Here is a 21,274-nt window from a genome sequence, read left to right as displayed (position 1 = left end):
AAAACGCTAACCCAACTTATTTTAAATACTACGTTAATCTTTCTTTTATGCGGGGGCTTCGCCCCCGAGCCCCCTTTGTTTGCTCTTAAAGGTCACAAGAAAACGCTAACCCAACTTATTCTAAATACTACGTTGATCTTTCTTTCATGCGGGGGGCTTCGCCCCCCCGAGCCCCCCTTTTCTTTACTCTTAAGGATCACAAGAAAACCTTAACCCAACTTATTTTAAATACAACGTTGATCTTTATTTTATGTGGGGGCTTCGCCCCCCGAGCCCCCCTTTGTTTGCTCTTAAAGGTCACAAGAAAACGCTAACCCAACTTATCTTAAATACTACGTTGATCTTTCTTTCATGCGGGGGGCTTCGCCCCCCGAGCCCCCCTTTGTTTGCTCTTAAAAGTCACAAGAAAACGCTAACCCAACTTATTCTAAATACTACGTTGATCTTTATTTCATGCGGGGGGCTTCGCCCCCCGAGCCCCCCTTTTCTTTGCTCTTTAGGATCACAAGAAAACCTTAACCCAACTTATTTTAAATACAACGTTGATCTTTCTTTTATGCGGAGGGCTTCGCCCCCCGAGCCCCCCTTTGTTTGCTCTGAAAGGTCACAAGAAAACGCTAACCCAACTTATTTTAAATACTACGTTGATCTTTCTTTCATGCTTCCCCCTCGAGCCCCCCCCCCTTTTTTTCTGTTCTTATCTTCCGGCACCATCATCAGGCCTTGAAACCTAATCGTAGTCATAGTTCATTACAAGACTTTTCTAAGAAGCCCAAAAACAGCTATGATACGATGTTCCATCATGTAGTTCCAGGTCATATCTTCCGGCTCCATCATCAGACCTTGAAACCTAATCGTAGTCAAAGTTCATTACAAGACTTTTCTAAGAAGCCTAAAAACAGCTATGATACGATGTTCCATCATATAGTTCCAGTTCATATCTTCCGGCTCCATCATCAGACCTTGAAACCTAATCGTAGTCAAAGTTCATTACAAGACTTTTCTAAGAAACCCAAAAACAGCTATGATACGATGTTCCATCATAGTTCCAGCTCATATCTTCCGGCTCTATCATCAGACCTTGAAACCTAATTGTAGTCAAAGTTCATTACAAGACTTTCTTAAGAAGCCCAAAAACAGCTATGATACGATGTTCCATCATGTAGTTCCAGTTCATGTCTTTCGGCTTCATCATCAGACCTTGAAACCTAATCGTAGTCAAAGTTCATTACAAGACTTTTCTAAGAAACCCAAAAACAGCTATGATACGATGTTCCATCATGTAGTTCCAGTTCATATCTTTCGGCTTCATCATCAGACCTTGAAACCTAATTGTAGTCAAAGTTCATTACAAGACTTTTCTAAGAAACCCAAATTTACGCATAGGAGTCCCTTTCATAAGGAACCTTATAAGGTTTTCATTCAACTTATAGGGTTCCTGTTAAGTTTAAAATTTCAGGTTCAATTACCCTTGCAGTCTTTATTCGCAAATTAGAGGTATAAATGCAGACATCAATCGCCATGAATAAATGGAAAAAAAAAACAGTGATCGACTCTGGCCAATATATCGTCACTACTTTTAAAAAACTTGTATCTTCGTCTGTCAATGAAAAGAAAATTGTAGTAAGTATGTATGGAATGCATATAGACTTACTGCGTTTTAACTTTGAGGAACAGCGTGAGATACGAGATTTTTTAAAAGTAGTGATATGCCACTCCGACCCACATCTTACGATTGCAGGTTATCATTGTAGTCTTTATTATTTACATGTCTGTGCATAGAGCATAGATCACTCAAGGAGGACATAACCACAGCACTATTGTATGTCGCAACCGTCCTATGGCCCATTGTCTCTGGTTCCCAGAGACGCAATCAGCGTGTTTTAAATTCGCCTTGCCTTGCTAATTTGTGAGATATTTCTACTGTTGGATTTACAAATTGTTTATGTTTAACCCTTGAAACTAATAAGTGTTGAATTTTAGTTTTCATCCCGTTTTTTGACTAAAATCGTAGTTTGTTCAGTACAGAACAGATAGTGTTTTTGCCCGCACTAGTGCGCAAAGTGGTTCGTTTGTTGTCAGGGTCAGGTCGAAACTTCAGATGGCCATCTGTACTGAAAATCGTATGATACATGTGCGAAAAGGAAATCGAAACGAGTGGCGGTAAATTAAAAACACGACCGAAGGGATTGATGGGGTGGGAGGGTAGGGAGGGATGGGGTTCTCGACACGAGTCTCTTTCCGCACTTGCATCGTAATGTACTATTTTATGTAACAAAACAGTATTTAAAATTTTACAAACACGGTTATTCGTATAGGTAATATGGGACGTTTCGCAACAAGAGGTACGGTACCTACCAAATTGTCGGTTGTCGATAAGATCGATTTCATATCGAAGATATGAAAAAAATACCGCCTTATTATGATTTTGGTTGAGCACTTAATACTTAAGTATGAAATGAGTAATTTGTGCAATTACTTCGGATTCGGTGATCTGCAATGCCACAATACAATATAATTCTTTTTTTTAGTCTTCCGTTCCGTTCATCTCTGTATATGCCATATATTTATTCTGTATAATAGCGTTCCCCAATGATCGCTACCAATACAGACTTGACTTAAATAAAGTACCTACTCTTTGATATCCATAATAAAAGACAAGATTACCATAATCCATTTATACAAGGCCTTAATGTCTTAATTTCCCGTGGCACCGCCATAAGGAAGTGCGCTATAACGCGGCCTTAGTTCCAAATCCCATAGACAATGGGGCCGATGGGCCTTGGGCCATTGTGACATTATATAAGGCCCTCGGATTAAGGCCCTGTTTAAGAAGGTTTTATGACAAGTTGACAACTTGCGGTATAATACCGTTTTAGTCTCATTATCTTGAATCTTAATGTAATTTCTAACTTCAAAATACTTGGTTATATCATCGCCTTACTAAATGGGTACCGAATTACGTTAGCTATCATATAATTATTCAATAGGAACCCTGCAGTGGGGAAACCTAAAAAAAAACCTGAAATAGTCTATACTCTTCAAATGATAAGTGTTAGGTACAGCGAGACAAATTTCGACTCGGGGGCAAATGTAACTGTTCCATTTTTCCCAAGTTTTACAATGTTTGCATTATTAAATAGAGTGTCCACCGGTTATATATGGTAGGCGTGTTCAGTGGATAGTATGTAGAACTCAGAAACATATCATGTGTATAATAATGGAAAAAAATGGATTAGTTACAATTGCCCGCCAGTCGAGATTTTTCCATCCATTTTTATTAAAGATAACTAAGAATAAAAACTATCAAGAAAACTCATTTTCATTGAGAGCTACGATGCCACAGACGACACATTTTAAATTGTTGATTGTATCACCTACATTGGCGTCAAAAATCCACCTCTTTGCGTCAGGGTGAAAATAAAAGCACGTAAGTCTATTTTTATAACAACTTTAGCTTCAATAAACTATAAAATAAAACAAGCCTATAAGCCAATATACTGTCTTACATAGTTGGTAGAAAACATCAATGTCAAATAAATAGTAGTTCGCGTAAACTGATAAATAGTGAACGAGTGAACTATTTAATTCACTGGGCGCAAAACACCACGGCACGTGAGCGGAATACAGCGTTTCTCATATCAGTTACACCGGGTAGGGCTGCCACTTTTATAATAGTTATGAATTGCCAATTGCGAGTTACCGTGCTTATTTTGCAAGTCTAAGAACTTATAATTTTTTTCAAATCTAACTTCCAAGAAACATTCAAGATAGGTATTATGCGTGTGAAAACCCAACAATAGAACGGTTTCACAGTACGTTTCGGTCCGAATACGTGAAAATAAGATCCGTCATAGCCATAGAACTATTTGTTTTTGTCAAGTGCGAAAATATTTATCAAAAAAATCGTCTCATAAATATGGCATCAACTATGGCTCTTATTTTATTACACAAGACTAAGATGCTATGAGACATATTTTTGAGTATGATGTGTAGTGTACTTACATCCGACATCCAAAGAATGACGGAGATCGGGTATAGTAAGTTCGTAAAGTACATAATTAAGTATAAGCAGGTAAGAAATATTGTAAAGGAATATTTGTTTAAGATAAGGCAGTCTAACGACGCCAATTAATTGAATAATTAGCCCTCAAATATGTAAAAATGCATGCAATAATATTGTCTTCGGTTACCGCGATAGTTACTCATGAAATAAAACTATGGAAACGGATTAAATCGCGTATAATGAATTTAAATGCATGCAATAGTTAGTATAATTACTTAAGTCATAAAAGGCAGGACTTCTTAACACAAAATAGTACATTACGATACAAGTGCAGGACTCCTTAACGACCGAAGGGAGTGTTTTAAATCGACAAACGAACTTTATTAGTTAAGATTAGTAGGTAATGTAGTTAAGAAAAAACATGTTATTTGTAATTATTTACTTATAGAAATAAACAGTTTAATTTTTTTTAAGTAATCTTATTTTCACGGATTCGGATAGGACATTGTTCGAAACCACAGTTAAAGTGTAGTTATTCAGAATAGTTCAAAAGGCTGCTGAATAATTAAAAATATTTCGCCATATAATGGCGCGTGGTAGCCCTACATTCATCTCGAATGAATCACTCGATACAATCGATTTGTTTTGTCTACATATTCGGACAATCGATCGTTCGCATAATGCAGCTGTCGTGTCAGCGCAATCGCTATTTGTTCGCACTTGTATTGTACATACTTGGACGACGTATTTACGTGCCACAGAGTATTACTATAATTTATTATGGCGTGAGCCTAGCGGGTAGTGACCCTGCCTTTGAAAAGTTTGAAACAGGTGGTTCTGGATTCGAATCTCGATAAAAAAAGCATTTTCACCACACCAACTCAATTGGTAAAGGCTCCCTTGATATTATTGAATACAATAACGAAAAGCAAAGATGCATCTTATTCACAAGAGTGCAAAGTAGGTAATTTCATACAAATTTTAACTTGATGCTCAATGTTTTTTTGGACAATTGACGTTAAATTGATTTTGAACTATAAATTGACGAAATTCATTTCATCTGATGTTTTATATTTTCGTCGTGTTGGTGTATTGAAAAGTTTTGTGTTTCGCTCGGTGGCAAAGTTTGTTTAATCTTGTTATTCTTGCTAGTATCAAAATCTTTCGCTTGCTAGTATCAAAATTGGCACGGTGTGCGGCTAAACAACAACTTTGCCAAACCTCGAGTTTACCGCGGGACCCAGTAGGTTCGTGATTATTCAAACTTCGTTTACTACCAAGACTCTGTGACTCCTCTCAAATAACAACAGCCATTTATTTAAATATCCAATATTACATTCAATTACTAGCTTTCCCACTATTTCCCAGCTAGCCAAGTAAACAATAAACACAGTTAAATGGAATTCACTTAGCGATATTACCGGCTACAAAGATATTCGGCCTGGGAACGAACCCGGGACCGTTAGACGGCGTTCCCGCTTCATATTTCAGGTTCAGAGGTCGTTTGAATTGAAATCTTTGCTCAAACTTAAACTTGGGAGATTGTGTGATCACGACTTCTCGTCTGAGGAGAATGGGATGTTTAGTACTGATTTGTGGGCATTTTCAGAATTTGGGACACCCCAATTAGCGTAAGTCGTTAACAAAAATTAACTAACTATCAGTTTTGTGACGATAGTTAACCATGAAATTTCAATAAAAGTATTGTTTTTGTGTTAATTACATAAACTTTAAGCAATAATTCGAAATGCGGAAAAAGTAAATTTTTAGACAGATTTTATGCTTAATTGTCGTCACAAAACTGACAGTGAGTTAATTTTTGTTAACAACTTACGCTAATTGGGGGGACTCAAAATCTGAAAATGCCCTTGCATGAGGGTGAGTGCTGGGCCGTCAAGAAGAAGGATGAGAGAAGTCTGCATGTGAATGAAATGAGAATGTTGCGATGGATGTGTGGTGTGACAAGACGGGATAGGATTCGGAATGAGTATATAAGGGGAAGCCTGAGAGTAGCGCCAGAGAAGGTGAGAGAAAGCAGATTAGCATGGTACGGGCATGTAATGCGGAGGGATGAAAGCAATGTTATGAAACGAGTGGTAAATATGAAGGTGGATGGATGGATGGTAGTGGAAGACCTAAGAAAAGATGGATGGAATGTGTAAACAATGATATGACAGTGAAAGGTGTTAGTATGGAAATGGCTGATAGAGAGGATGGAGGAGGAAAATCTGCTGCGTCGACCACAAATAATGGGAAGACGGCAAGAGAAAGATGAGATTTTTAACCCCCGACGCAAAAACGACGGGGTGTTACAAGTTTGACGGATGAACCGATTTAGTTTTAGTTTTTTTTTGTTGCTGAATTAGTTGGGACTCGCCATGTTTCATGAAAATCGGTCCACTGTGTCATCATCATCATCATTTCAGCCATTAATCGCGCCCCTGCTGAGCATAGGCCTCCCTTCATGTACGCCACTTATCCCGGTCCTGGGCTAATCTCATCCAGAAGTGCCCCGCAGTTTTTCGAATGTCGTCCACCCAACGAGCCAACGGATGCCAGGCGCTTCCACTATGTCAGGGGTCTTTATTAAAAAAAAAGTTATTAGTAAGAGACCAGCTAGCACCATGCTGAGTTGGGTCCATTTTGTGATGCGCACTTAATGTTCTGTTCTCTGTTTTTGTTTGTTCTTTTCTTGTGTACATGTACGTACGTGTTTGTCAGCGTCATAAATAAATGTCTTTTATCTTTTTTATCTTTTTTTTTACCACACATTGGAAAAATAGAGCCCTTGTGCTAAAAGTAAAAGTCAACATTAAGCCCTTTGCCACTAATGGCTTTTTGCGTAATCAAACGAAAGTGTTAAACGTTAGTGACAAAATATGGAGCTTTAACGATTACGGGCACAAAAGAAGGTCGTGGACGTTATTATTATCTCACATAGTCACATACCTACTCGTATAAGCGTATTGTGTTGTTTGTGTCCATGAAGTTACGTTCAGAATTTCGTCATTTGAAAATGAAAAAGTTTACATAATACCTAGTGCATCGGATGTCTTTCTGATGATTCAAACTGTCCTGAACTTGTGGCGCAATTACTGCGCCTTTATGTCCCTACGCCGACCAGAGTCAATTTCCGGCCTCGTGATCGTGGTTTATTTGTAGGCCCAGTATCGCGAACTGTGTCTCACCGAAAATCCCCTCTTGTTCGCCCTTTGCCCCTCCTGAATGCTCTCTTAGCATCAGCTGAGTGCGATTTATTTGCTGGCAGGTGGAGTGCTGTGCGCGTTGAATTATTGAGGCTCTGCGAGAGGATGGATGTACGTCTATCAACAGTGTATCGTATAATATTTTTTGTAATTTTTTGTACTTGCTTTCAGTTTTTAGTTTTACGGTGATTTAGTATTTAATACTGTCATGCTGTATCACTATTTTTGAAATAAATAAATAAAATAAATAGACATCATAGTATACCTATAGTGTTTCAGTTTAGTTTTTGACTGCATTTGTTTAAATGATAAATATAGGGGCACGGCAGTGCCCCCGCCAAGTCGAGCAAAAAGAGGCACGACCGTACCATCCTTTTCATGAAGCAATTCAGACCATTTTCAACCCCCTGTTACTCCGTTGTGGATCAAACTAGAAGCCTGAATTTTCAGCACTTTATTTTACGGGATACGCAGAGCTTCGTGACGCCCACAAAATATATATTTTGTTACAGAGACTTTTGATCCTAGTTGTAATTTTAAATTGAGTTGACTTTCATTTGAGACACAAGTAATTCTTATTTATTTATTCACAATAAAAGTTAAAATCCCAATGAAACAAGACGTATATGTGACGTTATCTGTGTAAAGGGACCTTATTCTCGATGGCGCTTACGTCCCGCGGCGTCGTATTTGTACAAGTATACGAACATCGCTCATAACGACGGTCCCTTTACCACACCTCGGACAGTGCCGATCAACTACGAGTATATGAAAGAGACGCGTTCCTAGCACAGTCTAAGCTCGTGTAGGTGAACGCGAACAATGCTTGTATGAGTGACATATGACAGGTCGACTGTTCGCATTTTTGACAGACGGTAACTGTGAGGTAACCGAGAGGGGGTGGGCGGCACTTTCAGCGGGGAGCGGGAGTGGCAATACTGTACGATAGTACTCTTTATTATACTGTGCCTTTACCCAATATGTCTGTACATTGGGCGGCAAGAGTATAGACTGCTGCTTGAGGCCTCTTGACCCTCTCTTTGTCGCTAAAACTACACGGAATTACATTAATAAGCCCCATACTCGCCTTGAGCAGGCGTGGGAGACCCGGCCCATTACCGCAGACCTTAGACGGAGGACTACCGACCTCACAATACGAGCATACAGTATCTTAACCTTCGCGTAAGTACTTACGAGTATTATCTGATAGTACACTATCATCTTATCATATACATATCATAGGTCTGTATGCCTCCCTTTTTCTCCAACGTGAAGAAAAAAGACGGCATCTCTATGTCATATTTCTATCTTTTTTTTTATACTACGTCGGTGGCAAACAAGCATACGGTCCGCCTGATGGAAAGCCGTAACCTATGGACGCCTGCAACTCAATGAGTGACACATGCGCGGTGCCAACCCATCAGACACTTGTACACTCCCTTTTTGCTATCACAGTGTAATATATACGCCAGCTATATGTAGATGACAATGTTAGATGTTGGGAGAAAATTACGGAAGACAGAGTCAAGTGGGTGTCAAGAGTCAACTTAGGGTTAACCCACCGTTTTATATGTAATTTGACAGTTGACAGCCAACTAACCTTGAGTTAAGTGGCTGGTGCAAGTGGGCCTTAGTGTGTTACATACGATTATGCATGTGCATATTGTGTTGCACCTATGCAAGTATAACGATTTCAAAGCGTGTGGTCAATATGTTTTAATGGTGTTCAAACACTGGGATGCTAAAATGTTATATAATAGCCAGTGAGGGAGCGCCATTACAAATAGCTGCTATATTGTCTTTTAAATCGGCCTAATATATGAAAACCCGTTATGCCTAAAAAATATTTTTTCTACATATCGTCACTACTTTGAAAAAATCTCGTATCTCACGCTGCTTCTCAAAGTTAAAACGCAGTAAGTCTATATGCATTCCATACATACTTACTACAATTTTCTTTTCATTGACAGACGAAGATACAAGTTTTTTTAAAACTAGTGACGATATGTAATTTTATTATGATTGCGATCATCATCATTCCATTGCCCTTTTCCCATTATCTGGGGTCGGCGCAGCAGATCATCTTCCTCCATTCCTCTCTATCAGCCGTCATTTCCATACTAATACCTTTCACTCTCATATCATTGTTCACACATTCCATCCATCTTTTCTTAGGTCTTCCACTACCATTGTATCCATCCACCTTCATATTTACTACTCGTTTTATAACATCGCTTTCATCCCTCCGCATTACATGCCCATACCATGCTAATTTACTTCCTCTCAACTTCTCTGTCACTGGCGCTACTCTCAGGCTTCCTCTTATATACTCATTCCGAATTCTATCCAGTCTTGTCACACCACACATCCATCGCAACATTCGCATTTCATTCACATGCAGTCTTCTCTCATCATTCGTCTTGGTGGCCCAGCACTCACTTGTGAGTTCACTGGTAGAGAATGCCTCATGGCATTAAGTTCGCCTTTTGTACATTAAGTTGTTCTTTTGTGGAATAAAGTTTAAATAAATAAATAAGCTAAGCTAAAGAGCCATTTTTAGTGATTTATTAACACGTACATCCAGTATCCAGTTTTGTTTTCTCTCAAAATACTGTTTATACTTCCACTGTACACAACATTTAGTTGTTTACCTGTTGATATTATGCAGTAGGAATAACAAATGAGCCCGCTTATTGGAATGTTATGGCTATTTGTAATGGTAATACTATGAGATTAATTAATATGTATATTTTGTCTACGTTGTAATGGGACATTTTTTGTTGTACTCCTTGTTGTGATCTTAATTATAAACTCATTGTACCTATTTAAGTAGTGGTTTGACGTATTCGACGGGCGGTACATTGGTATGATAGTTATGTTTTTATAAACATTTTAATGTAACAATAATCAAAATAAACCATTATTGTAAGGTCTGTAGGTATATTTCAGTCGAAAATCCAAATGCAGTTTGACTCCATCTATGCAGCTATGAGTTATCGGCTATAAAAACGAACAAAAGATAAGCACTCCCGCGCAAATAAAAGAGACACGGCGATATTGATAGCTCACCGCTGGGCGAGTAGGTAACTATAAACATCGCCGTGTCTCTTTTATTTACACGGGGTTGATTGATTATCTTTTGTTCGTTTTTATAAGCCGATAGCTCATAGCTTACTAACTCGCGGTGGGACCAGTGCCTTATGAAGAAGAGCGACAGGAAGCGATGTGACCTTGGGTAGGTACAATTTCTATACAATTTTGAACCTTTATCCCCAGTAATATGTAAGTTTCGATATAGAAATATAAACGTGTATTTAAAGTCACATACAGGTCGAATGCGATTAATTAACATTATTTTACCTTTTTTTCCAGCCTGGCTTTCCATTGGTTGGCCGAAACGTCGCGTTCTACCTGTATGTGACTTTAAATATGTATACAAAGCGCGAGAACTTAAAGTGTTGTATAGACGTGAATGGTACATGGTCAGGATGAAGCCCTATAAGATTGTCCTTACTTTTTCCCACCGTAACGACCACACTTCACTTCCACCAAGGGTGTGACGAAAAAGTCCTTTGTTCTTCCTCGGTTACTAAGTAACCGCACCTTTGAAGTTACAACCGTGACCGGAAGGAGTATCTGTCCATATCGCACGAAAATTCTTTATTTAAGTACGATTTGTTTGTGATATTCACTATTTGATAAAGGTATGGAAGAGGATATCGTCACTACTTTTAAAAAATCTCGTATCTCACGCTGTTCCTCAAAGTTAAAACGCAGTAAGTCTATATTCATTCCATACATACTTACTACAATTTTCTTTTCATTGACAGACGAAGATACAAGTTTTTTTAAAAGTAGTGACGATATGCTGCGCCGACCTCAAATGACTGGGATAAGGGCAAGCGAATGATGATTCACTATTTGATAAACAGTAGTTACCTGGTTATTGAAAGAAATGTCTTAATTGAATTTCTGCCGGTACTGTCGGCATATTTTACAACAATTTCGTAACAATGATTAAGGAAAAACATATAAATTTACCAGCCTCAGAAAAAATATTTTTGGTGATTGTTCTCGCGAAAATGCCCAGTTATTACGTATGTGAACCTGTCTTGTAAAATCTAAATGATTCGGTACCACTACTACTTTAAGCCTTAAGAGCTTACCTGTGGCGATCTACTGAAAAACGGCCGGTCGGAAGGCCCAGGTACCGATGGATCGAAGAGGTCCGAAAAGACCTGTGTGACCTTCAAGTGACTGAGTGGCATCAGATCGCACAGGATAGGAGCGAATGGTGGAATCTAGTGTCGGAGGCCAAGATCCACGTTGGGTCGCTGAGCCATCGCAGTAAGTAAGTAAGTATATTTTTTGACACTATGTTTGACAATAGGCCACTGGTAACTAGTAGTACTACTTAATATTTTTTTCTCAAACATGGTATGAAATATTGATGTTATGTGCCTTATAATTGGCAGCGAAGTATGACGTTGCAGGTGCGGCTAGGAAGATTGATAGATAATGGAATTTCATACAAACCTTGCAGGCCAAGGCCGGCAAAGTCTTCTTTTTTTTTAAATTTCCAAACACAGATAATTGTGACATAACATCCAGGTATTTAGCCAATTAAAAAAAAACTATAAGGGGCTTTATAGACGTGTCGACTGCAACTGGTACGGGCCCTAGACAATATTTGATTTTGGGGTGCGTTTTCATACAAAAAAAATTGTTTCGTTTTTTTTTGAATTTTTTTTAACTTTTTGTTTTTTTATAAGCGTATACGGGGCATCAAAGGGGAACGAAAATTCGATTATTTTTGCGCTACGACGCACCGTTTAGGAGATACAGACATCCAAAGTTACTATTTGCAGTAGACTTTATTTATTTCAAACATGTTTGAGAAAAGCACTATACATACCTCGGCGGGAAATGGGGTTGCCGGCCGAAGACATATAGACGGCCGAGCGAAGCGAGGCCGGATAGGTCTGAGGCCCCCCTTTGTGCCTCTGTAGTAATGTACTATAAATTAAAGGAAAAATTGAAAAATTCTCACCTCCAGCAGGACTCGAACCTGCGACCTTTGGCCTTACCGGGGCCATACCCCCTCCCCCATGCCCCCGCGAAGGCCAAAGGTTCGAGTCCTGCCGGAGGTGTGAATTTTTCCATTTTTTCTTTAATTTAAAAATATGTAATATCGCTCGCAGACGTTTCTGCATTATAAAAAACAAATGTAGTACTACTTAAGCCTTAGATATCAATGGCCGCCGCCCATACGCCGTAAAAACAAAGACGTCTCCAATGATCCGTGAACACACAATGCCCGGCCTTGCTGGGAGGCCGACTACTCGTTTTCGAGTTAACCATCTTGGGCAGAAAACCAATTAAAAAACATCAAAGACGTTTGTCTTGTCTGTGCTATTCGTCTTTTGTGGAACATATTTCGGTGAAAGCGAAATATTTCATTACTATGAATTGGAATATAAAAAAATAGGACGTAGATTCCATGTAATTACATTTTATCAACTTTTTATACGTCAGTAACATAAATATTACACTCTTAAATGATGTCAGACGCCAAGAATCATTTTAGATCGCTGTGACAATACGTTAGTTTTTAATTTTAGTTTAACTATTTAATAGTCTCTAAACTTTCGTGATACATATTCAAATAATTAATGAACGTTTGTACTCACGTTATTAATGTTATTATATCGCTATTGCTGCGACATGTTTCGGGCCAATTTGGAGACCCCTTTGGAAACCCACGGACGTGGAGTCCACGGAGTTTAGCCGCCGCGTGAACTCCTATATGCCTAAAAGAGGCCTCCAAATTGGCCCGAACAACCGTAGATTCATTAATTATTTAATAGTCATTAAAACTAATACGTTTTTAGGTTTAGTGAATGAAATCTCTCAGTTCTTATTGTATAATGGCGACAAAAGTCTTTCATACGGTAAAACAGAAAATCGGTAAAGGGCAAAACACTCAGAACGTTCAATTTCATACGCACGACTACTTATGGTACAACGGGGCAAATCTAGACTGGGGGCAATTGTAACTAATCCATTTTTCCATTATTACACTATAACGTTGAGTTCTATCCACTGAAGTCGCCTACTTATTTAATAATGCAAACATTGTAAAACATGAAAAAAATGGACCAGATACATTTGCCCTCCAGTCAAGATTTGACCCGCTATAAATATCTTTTAATAATGCATTATAAAAAAATAGCTGCGCCTATAACGGAAAAGATGAGGAGTGGCAGGTTGGCGTGTTTCGGTCATGTAATGAGGAGGGATGAATGTCATATAGGCAAAAGAATGTTGATGAAGGTTGATGGATGGAGAGGGAGGGGTAAACCCAAACAACGCTGGATGGATTGTGTGAAAGAGGATATGAGGAAGAAAGATGTGAGTATTGAGATGACGAAAGATAGAGGAGAATGGAAGAGGAAGACGTGTTGTACCGACCCCACATAACGTGGGATAAGGGTAGGAGGAAGAAGATTATAAAAAAATACATTTTGGCTACGGAACCGACAATTGCTTCCATACACACTTATTATACCATATCTGTGTATTTCACAATGAAGAAACCGCAAATTTAAAAATCCTTCACGCCTTTTAAGCATTAATGTGGCATTAAATTGACACACTTACACACATAAATAAATACATACACTTAAACATTACTGCTTCTTCTGCACATATTACGATAATCGATTGATTACATATCATCACTGCAACTGTGGCATGGCGACTGTGGGATATGGGTTAAATTGTGGCGTAGGCGAGAGGCTGGCAACCTGTCACTGCAATGTCACAGTTTCGTTTTCTTTCAACCCCTTATTAGCCAAGAGTGGCACTGAAACTTGAGTAGTTTCATGTGCTCTGCCTACCCTTTCATGGGATACAGGCGTGATTGTATGTATATATGTATGTAGGTACCTACATATCATCAATATCATCATCATCAGCCGACCTAGCCGAAGTGACGATGACGCTGCGTGGCGATCGAAACACAGTCTGTCTCTGTCGCGCCACTATAAGAGTGATAGAGAGAGCTAGCGATACGCTTACGAAGCGTAAGATAGTGACGTTGGGTGCCAGATGCCGATGAGAGCTTACTGAGTACTCTTACAACAATTAGTTGCGTAAGAGCACCATTGTCTCAAAGCGGGCGTTTCCGACGGCCCACAGGCATACTAGAAGCAGTATGGACATTGGTCAGTAACTATTATAACCTAACCACAAAATTAAAATTAAAAAAAAAACCCCGTCATAGTGGACCGATTTTCATAAAACATGGCTAAGAACACTCCCGACTAACTCAGCATTCAAACAAAAAAATAACTAAATACACTATGTAACATAATTGCCGAAGATAAATCCTACGGCTTATACATTATTTTCTATAGTACCTTTAATTTTCATGGTGTTTATTTTTAAAAAAGGAAGTGGTATTCGTAATCGCTATTCGATACCGGTTATGCTCTTAAATGGATCACCGGCATTAATGTTACATCCTGTATAAATCGACTACGATGCCACAGACAGACACACAGACAGACGGACGGACAAACAGACAGAGAGACAGACAGACACGTCAAACTTATAACACCCCGTCGTTTTTGCGTCGGGGGTTAAAAATTAAAAACACATCAATAAAGTTCGAGTTGAATGAAGTTCCGTTAAACATAATTATCATAGTGGATCGATAATTAGGAGTTCGATATGATTTAAAGGTATATTATATCTAACCTAGTATACCGTACCGGCAATTTTTTTAGCGTGAACTTTCAAACAGTGGTTGTGGTTATACCCTTTAAAAATGTCATATTTAATATAAAAAGCTATTCCAAATTTCAAGTTAATAGCATAAGGAGCTCTAGAGATATTTAGGAATGTGATAGACGGACAAAGTCGCACCATAATGGTTCCTGTTGTACCTTTTTGGTACGGAACCCTAAAAATTTAAACAAATGTAAATTCACCATTAGATACATACATTAGAGCGCCAGAAATGCTTACTAATATCCTCTAACGCCTAAGTAGATAAATTGGGAAATATTTTTGAGCACCCAAGGTGCTGTGGTTGCGGCTCTAAAGCTCCTCGCATAAGTAGATGTACTTAAGTTATCCATACTAATATCATAAATGGGAAAGTGTGTATGCCTGTTTGTTTGTCCGCCTTTCACGGCAAAACGGAGCGACGAATTGACGTGATTTTTTAAGTGGAGATAGTTGAAGGGATGGAGAGTGACATAGACTACTTTTTGTCTCTTTCTAACGTGTGCGAAGCCGCGGGCAAAAGCTAGTATTATCATAAACTCATAGTTTATCTTCCCATACTGCACCGAGGTATACTGTGACGCACCGCCATTGTTACCGCGAACTAAGATGTGCGTTCCGCAAGACAATTACACTCCAATTGACACTGGATTTTGTTGTAATTTCTTCATTAGAACTTAATTAAAGGTATCATGTAAAGCATTGTTGTTAGCCTAATGATTGAGGCCTGAGTGGACGCTCGAAATGGAGCGTTTAGCGGGGCGTACAGCGGCGCGGTACCCTATGCAGCGTCGACTCAGGACAGTTGTATGAGCTTCAATTGTTTGACATGCACGCCGCACTCCCCGCGCCACTGCACGCCCAATATCAGCGTGCACAGAGGCTTTACACTAACTGTAACACCCCTACCTCAACCACCTATTACCCCTTGCTAAAAATAATATAGAGAACTTAAGCTACAACTCACCATCATAGGAATCAGGTATGTACAGCGGCTTCCCCACCATCTTGCCCTTCTTGCCGGCGAGCGGCACGGCCTCCACCCGCCGGTGAGCCTCCAGCACCCGGTACAACAGCACCGGCCGCTCCTCCCCCTCAAATCTCACTACACGAGGCAGCGAGAACTTGTCCACAAACTCCTTCAGCGTCATTGTTTCACTGCAGTCCTCTTCCGGCTCCACCGAACCATTCCTTCGCCCTAACAAAAAGTTATCAGCCCATTCTGGTGCTGGTCTTCTCTCTAAGTAATCCGGCCGTCGCTCACTACTCCTAGGCTTATACCTCGGCGGCCGATCCCGTCTCACTAAAGCCTCATTTGCTTCAGCTAACCATCGCGTCACCAGTCGCTCTCGTTCCACATCGAGGTACCTCGGTTTGGATGCGTCGCAGGCGAAGCGCGCGGCGTCGAAGCAGTATTGCGGGGGAGGGGGACGGATCCGAGGGGGGAAGAAACGGGGAGGGACGTAGGGGGGGTGCGGGGCGTAGGCCGGGGGCGTCCGCGGCGCGGAGCCTTCCACTGACGCCGTCCGGAACATGCTCTCAGGCCATTGATGCGATGCGCTTCACCTGCAACAACAATTACCAATATTTAGTCAAATTCGTTGATGTCTATTAAGATTATAAAATTCTTTACTGGAAAAGTCTCAACCAAAGACGATCATTATAGAGACATATACTGTTAAAGTATAATGTCTATCACAGTGCATAGCTGCCATCTCTCGACATAGGCTTAAAACCTTTGAACCTCAGTTTTGACCATTAGACCCATATACTTTATTCTTAGCTTTATATGTGTCAAATGTCAAAAATATTAATATTAGCGCCATCTAGCCCCCAAAGGTGTGACGCCATCTAGGCCACCGTACCTATTTCTATTTGGTTCTGAGGTACTTTTTTTTCTTAGACTACCTGTATAATATACTGAGTTACGTACATGTGTCTTTGGTCTCAACTAAGGGCCGACATAAAAAGACTGCATGCCTGCTAACTTAAACTTGAATAAGAACTATATGCTGTTTGCACGCCAATCTCCGGTTGGGTTGCAGAGGCCATCTGTATCGGTCAAAAACCATTCGGTTTTTTTCAGTTGGCTGCTGAGATTATGGTTATTTTTATACTGTCGTCATATTTTTTATTATGATCACTGGCATAGGATATCAATGCGACAAAAACTTCTTGACTGACAAGGTTGAAGGGATGGATACGTGTCAACTTTTTTTATGTCGCTTATCAGAAGGCAAGGTCGTGGCTTGTCGCCTTTCAATTAATTTGTACTATTTTTTACATAGACAACTGATCCTCATCAAGACAATTCTAACAATTCCACACACAAATAATAGACGCTATTTTTGTAGTTTTGTTTTGATTTGTTCGCTGTTTAATTCAGTGTTCTAATGACCACTCCTTGCTTCCATTATGATCAGTGCAATGGTACATTGTCTCCTGGCATATTTACCTACCTGTTTGCACATTTTCAGCTTCATCGGAAACCGTAAGTGCGTTTTCACACTATCCAGGATGTCGGAAGGAATTCAATGGCAGAGGAGAAGGCAAGAGAAGGCAAAAAATCAGAGGTGGCGGCATAATTGTATGGGATATCGGTCCTACATCCGATATCGGATCGGATGATGTGAAAACGCACTAAAGTAAATCAACTAAACTACCAAGACTATTACAGACAGGTTATATTGTCAAGCGATAAATAAATAACAGCTCGTAAACAACAGAACACCCAGATTCACAAGTAAGTACATTAGTACAAGGTACAAGTTTACATGTATGTAAGTAACGCAGAAGCTCTTATGCCACGATAGCTAGATGTTCGCACGATGATACGAGGTGTCGACATGTGCTGGCACTCATTATTTAGTAGTCTAACAGACCCATTCGAACATTAAGGTGCGTCAAAAGTGTAAGTGGATCACATGTCCGTCCGTATTAATATTTGACGTTGTTCTTTGAAGAGCCGTCATATATCGTATCGTAACTGGAGCTTATTTAAAACCGTCCAAATGGAGACGAATACTAGGTATACTTAGGGCCCATCTAGACGGCACGACAACTCGCATACGAGTTTTATTACATTGCGGTAATTGGTGGCTGTGCAAAATCGTATGTAACCTCAACAGCCCGCAATGTGACTAAAATCGCATGCGAGTTCGCACGCCGTCTAAACCAGGCCTTAGAATGAGACCTGCCATATTGATTATGCGCAGCGACATAGCTGTCGAAGGTAACTACGACGTAAGTATTTTAGACTAGGCACTGTGAATAAACATCTAATACCTCAAACATTTTTAGGGTTCCGTAGCCAACTAGGAACCCTTATAGTTTCGCCATGTCTGTCTGTCTGTCCGTCCGTCCGTCCGTCCGTCCGTCCGTCCGCGGATAATCTCAGTAACTGTAAGCACTAGAAAGCTGAAATTTGGTACCAATATGTATATCAATCACGCCAACAAAGTGCAAAAATAAAAAATGGAAAAAAATGTTTTATTAGGGTACCCCCCCCCCCTACATGTAAAGTGGGGGCTGATTTTTTGTTTCATTTCAACCCCAACGTGTGATATATTGTTGGATAGGTATTTAAAAATGAATAAGTGTTTACTAAGATCGTTTTTTGATAATATTAATATCTTCGGAAATAATCGCTCCTAAAGGAAAAAAAAGTGCGTCCCCCCCCTCTAACTTTTGAACCATATGTTTAAAAAATATGAAAAAAATCACAAAAGTAGAACTTTATAAAGACTTTCTAGGAAAATTGTTTTGAACTTGATAGGTTTAAAAATATTTTAAGCGGGTTACTCAAGTCGATATAGCGTTCGACATGTTTCGGTTCAATTAAATATGTATGAGTCTCACGGGAGTTTTATAGTTAAAACTTGATAGGTTCAGTAGTTTTTGAGAAAAATACGAAAAACTACGGAACCCTACACTGAGCGTGGCCCGACACGCTCTTGGCCGGTTTTTTTTAATATCATATCGGTGGCAAACTAGCATACGGCCCGCTTGATGGTAAGCAGTCAACAGAGTCATTAGGGCCCATACTTTTGTAAACTGTTCTTCCTCTAACTCTTTCCTAACTTTCGTCTAATGGGTAAAAATATAGAATATCACGTTGTCCTTATAAGGTCATAATGGAGAACAAACTTATTTGATTCTAACTAGGACGAAATTGTGTTATCTTGCAATCCAAAATAGCCAGTATGGGATATAGGTATTTCAATGTACGTAGTTAACTAGTTATTCAAACACTTTTTCTTCTAACTAAAAAAAACTGATAATTATAACACTACAATCAGATACAAAAACAAACCGATAAAGATTTATCATCTTGCCTATGAACTAAGTCAAGGTGTCTACACCGCCGCCCGCCAAACAAGTACCTACATAAGTCATTACGTATTGTTATATCACGCAAGTGGTCGATCTATTAAATTTTATTACAAGCAAAAAACCTGCTATAAGAATCTGAGCAAAAACTTTGAAGGCACATACAAACTAGATTTGAGTTTAAAGGTGGGTGTATTTGATTTAGAGATTTTTGAGACATAAGTATTTAAAATTTAGGGAACATAGACGAAAATGTAGGCAAAGTGTTTTCGACTTTTCATCAACATTTTTCGGTGTAGGTTTATGAAGAAAGGAGATCAGACGAAAGAACAAATCTTTCTCTTACAAATATGAAGGGGTAGGTAACCTAACTAAATGTTGGAAAGTTGATCAAATGAAGTGAAATGAAACTTAACGAAATCTATAAAAAATTGATGTAGGGAACAAATCAAATTATTTTATTAAATATTTTTTTGATTGGTTTATTTTCTTAAGTAGTAACACTACTATATATAAATTATAAACTGAAATACCACACACTAAAGAAAAAGCGATCAAGCCCACCGGTGGCGAAGCCGGGAATCCCGGTAAACCCGGTAAGCCGGGAATCGGGGTAGTGTATGTTATCTCTGAAGGCTAGGCGCCTTTGACCAACTCTAAGGGCGAGCAATTTGTGCTTGCACCTCCTATATGAATCCTTTTGCAGGATTCCCATTGAAAATTTGAATTTCACGACATTTTTCAATGCCAAGATTTGGTTTACCGTCTATATCACTGCAAGTACACTATCTAGTGTCTTTCTTTTCTTGTAAGGTACAGCGAGGCAAACCTCGACTGGGGGACAATTGTAACTAATACATTTTTTCCATTATTACACTATGTTGTTGAGTTCTACATGTATCCACTGAACACGCTTACCATATATAACCGGCGGGCACATGGAAAAAATGGACCAGTTACATTTGCTCCCCAGTCGAGATTTGCCGCGCTGTATTGAGCAAGTTCTCTAAACACAATATATTGATTGGCCCGTGATGATAATTTAGCTGGAACCCTAGAATTACTATAGAACACGCAGGTGATTTAAATGAGGTTCACTCGAACAGGTGTGAATCGTGTAATGTAAATGTAAATAGTCCGATGTACGTGCCTGGTTTTGTGATCGGGTTCACGTCTAATAATATGTATATATATCGGATCGTATGTCAAAACTAATTTTATTTAGAGCAAATACATATTTTTAGAGCTGAGACGGTTAGCTAATCGATAATGATTTGGTGATGACTATGAACTCAGATTTATTATAACTACAGGTATATTAAAAATATCTAATGTAAGGTAAAAACATACATATAAAGTCAGTGGGAAGACACGATATGGAATAGTTTCTGTAGCCTTAAAAAAAATCTACAAACCTTTAATTTTTTTTCATACTTATGTTTCGTTTAAAACTCCGCAGTATTTTTCTAACGGCGTTATTCATTGTGCATAGTAATTACATTTGTTACGGTATAGTACCACAGAATATATAATAGTACAAGTAGTACACCCATATTATTATGGCACTATACGAAAGATCTAAGTATTTAAATGTGATATTAACTGGGTAAAAGGGTCGTATTTGTACACGAAATCGCTCATAACGCCGTAAGCGCCATCGACAATGAGGTCCCTTTACCTAGATAACGTCACATTTACCTATTCCATTATAAAGACAAACACAAATCCATAGATATTCACAAGAATAGCCCTCTTATCGTCTGCATACCATAACAAAAGCTTTATCTTGCACGTGGGCCTTTTCTGTGCAAGCTTGTAATGTATTAGATTTCCTGTTCTAGATGAATAGTTTTCGGTAGACGGGTTCATGACCTGTTTTGTGATTGAAATGAGTTTTTTTCATCGAGCCGCCGTCTTAAAATGGAGTAGTGGAGCGTTATAA

At 39.2% G+C, this 21,274-nt stretch overlaps 1 protein-coding gene across 2 annotated transcripts in view; it reads right to left on the bottom strand.

Moving 5' to 3' along the window:
• The window catches only part of LOC125238018, a 220,732-nt gene that overhangs the window by 120,303 nt on the left and 79,155 nt on the right, over nt 1-21,274 (bottom strand). For both annotated transcript variants that reach the window (XM_048145299.1, XM_048145300.1), the window contains exon 2: nt 15,971-16,569. In XM_048145299.1, the coding sequence (XP_048001256.1) occupies nt 15,971-16,538 (568 nt within the window). In that variant the 5' untranslated portion in view covers nt 16,539-16,569. The remainder of the gene's footprint in view (nt 1-15,970; nt 16,570-21,274) is intronic.

Source organism: Leguminivora glycinivorella, chromosome 22 (genome assembly GCF_023078275.1).
Source record: "Leguminivora glycinivorella isolate SPB_JAAS2020 chromosome 22, LegGlyc_1.1, whole genome shotgun sequence".
NCBI classification, from domain to species: domain Eukaryota; kingdom Metazoa; phylum Arthropoda; class Insecta; order Lepidoptera; family Tortricidae; genus Leguminivora; species Leguminivora glycinivorella.
The sequence above is the reverse complement of the archived record's forward strand: the minus strand, read 5'-3'. Positions and strand labels throughout refer to the sequence as shown.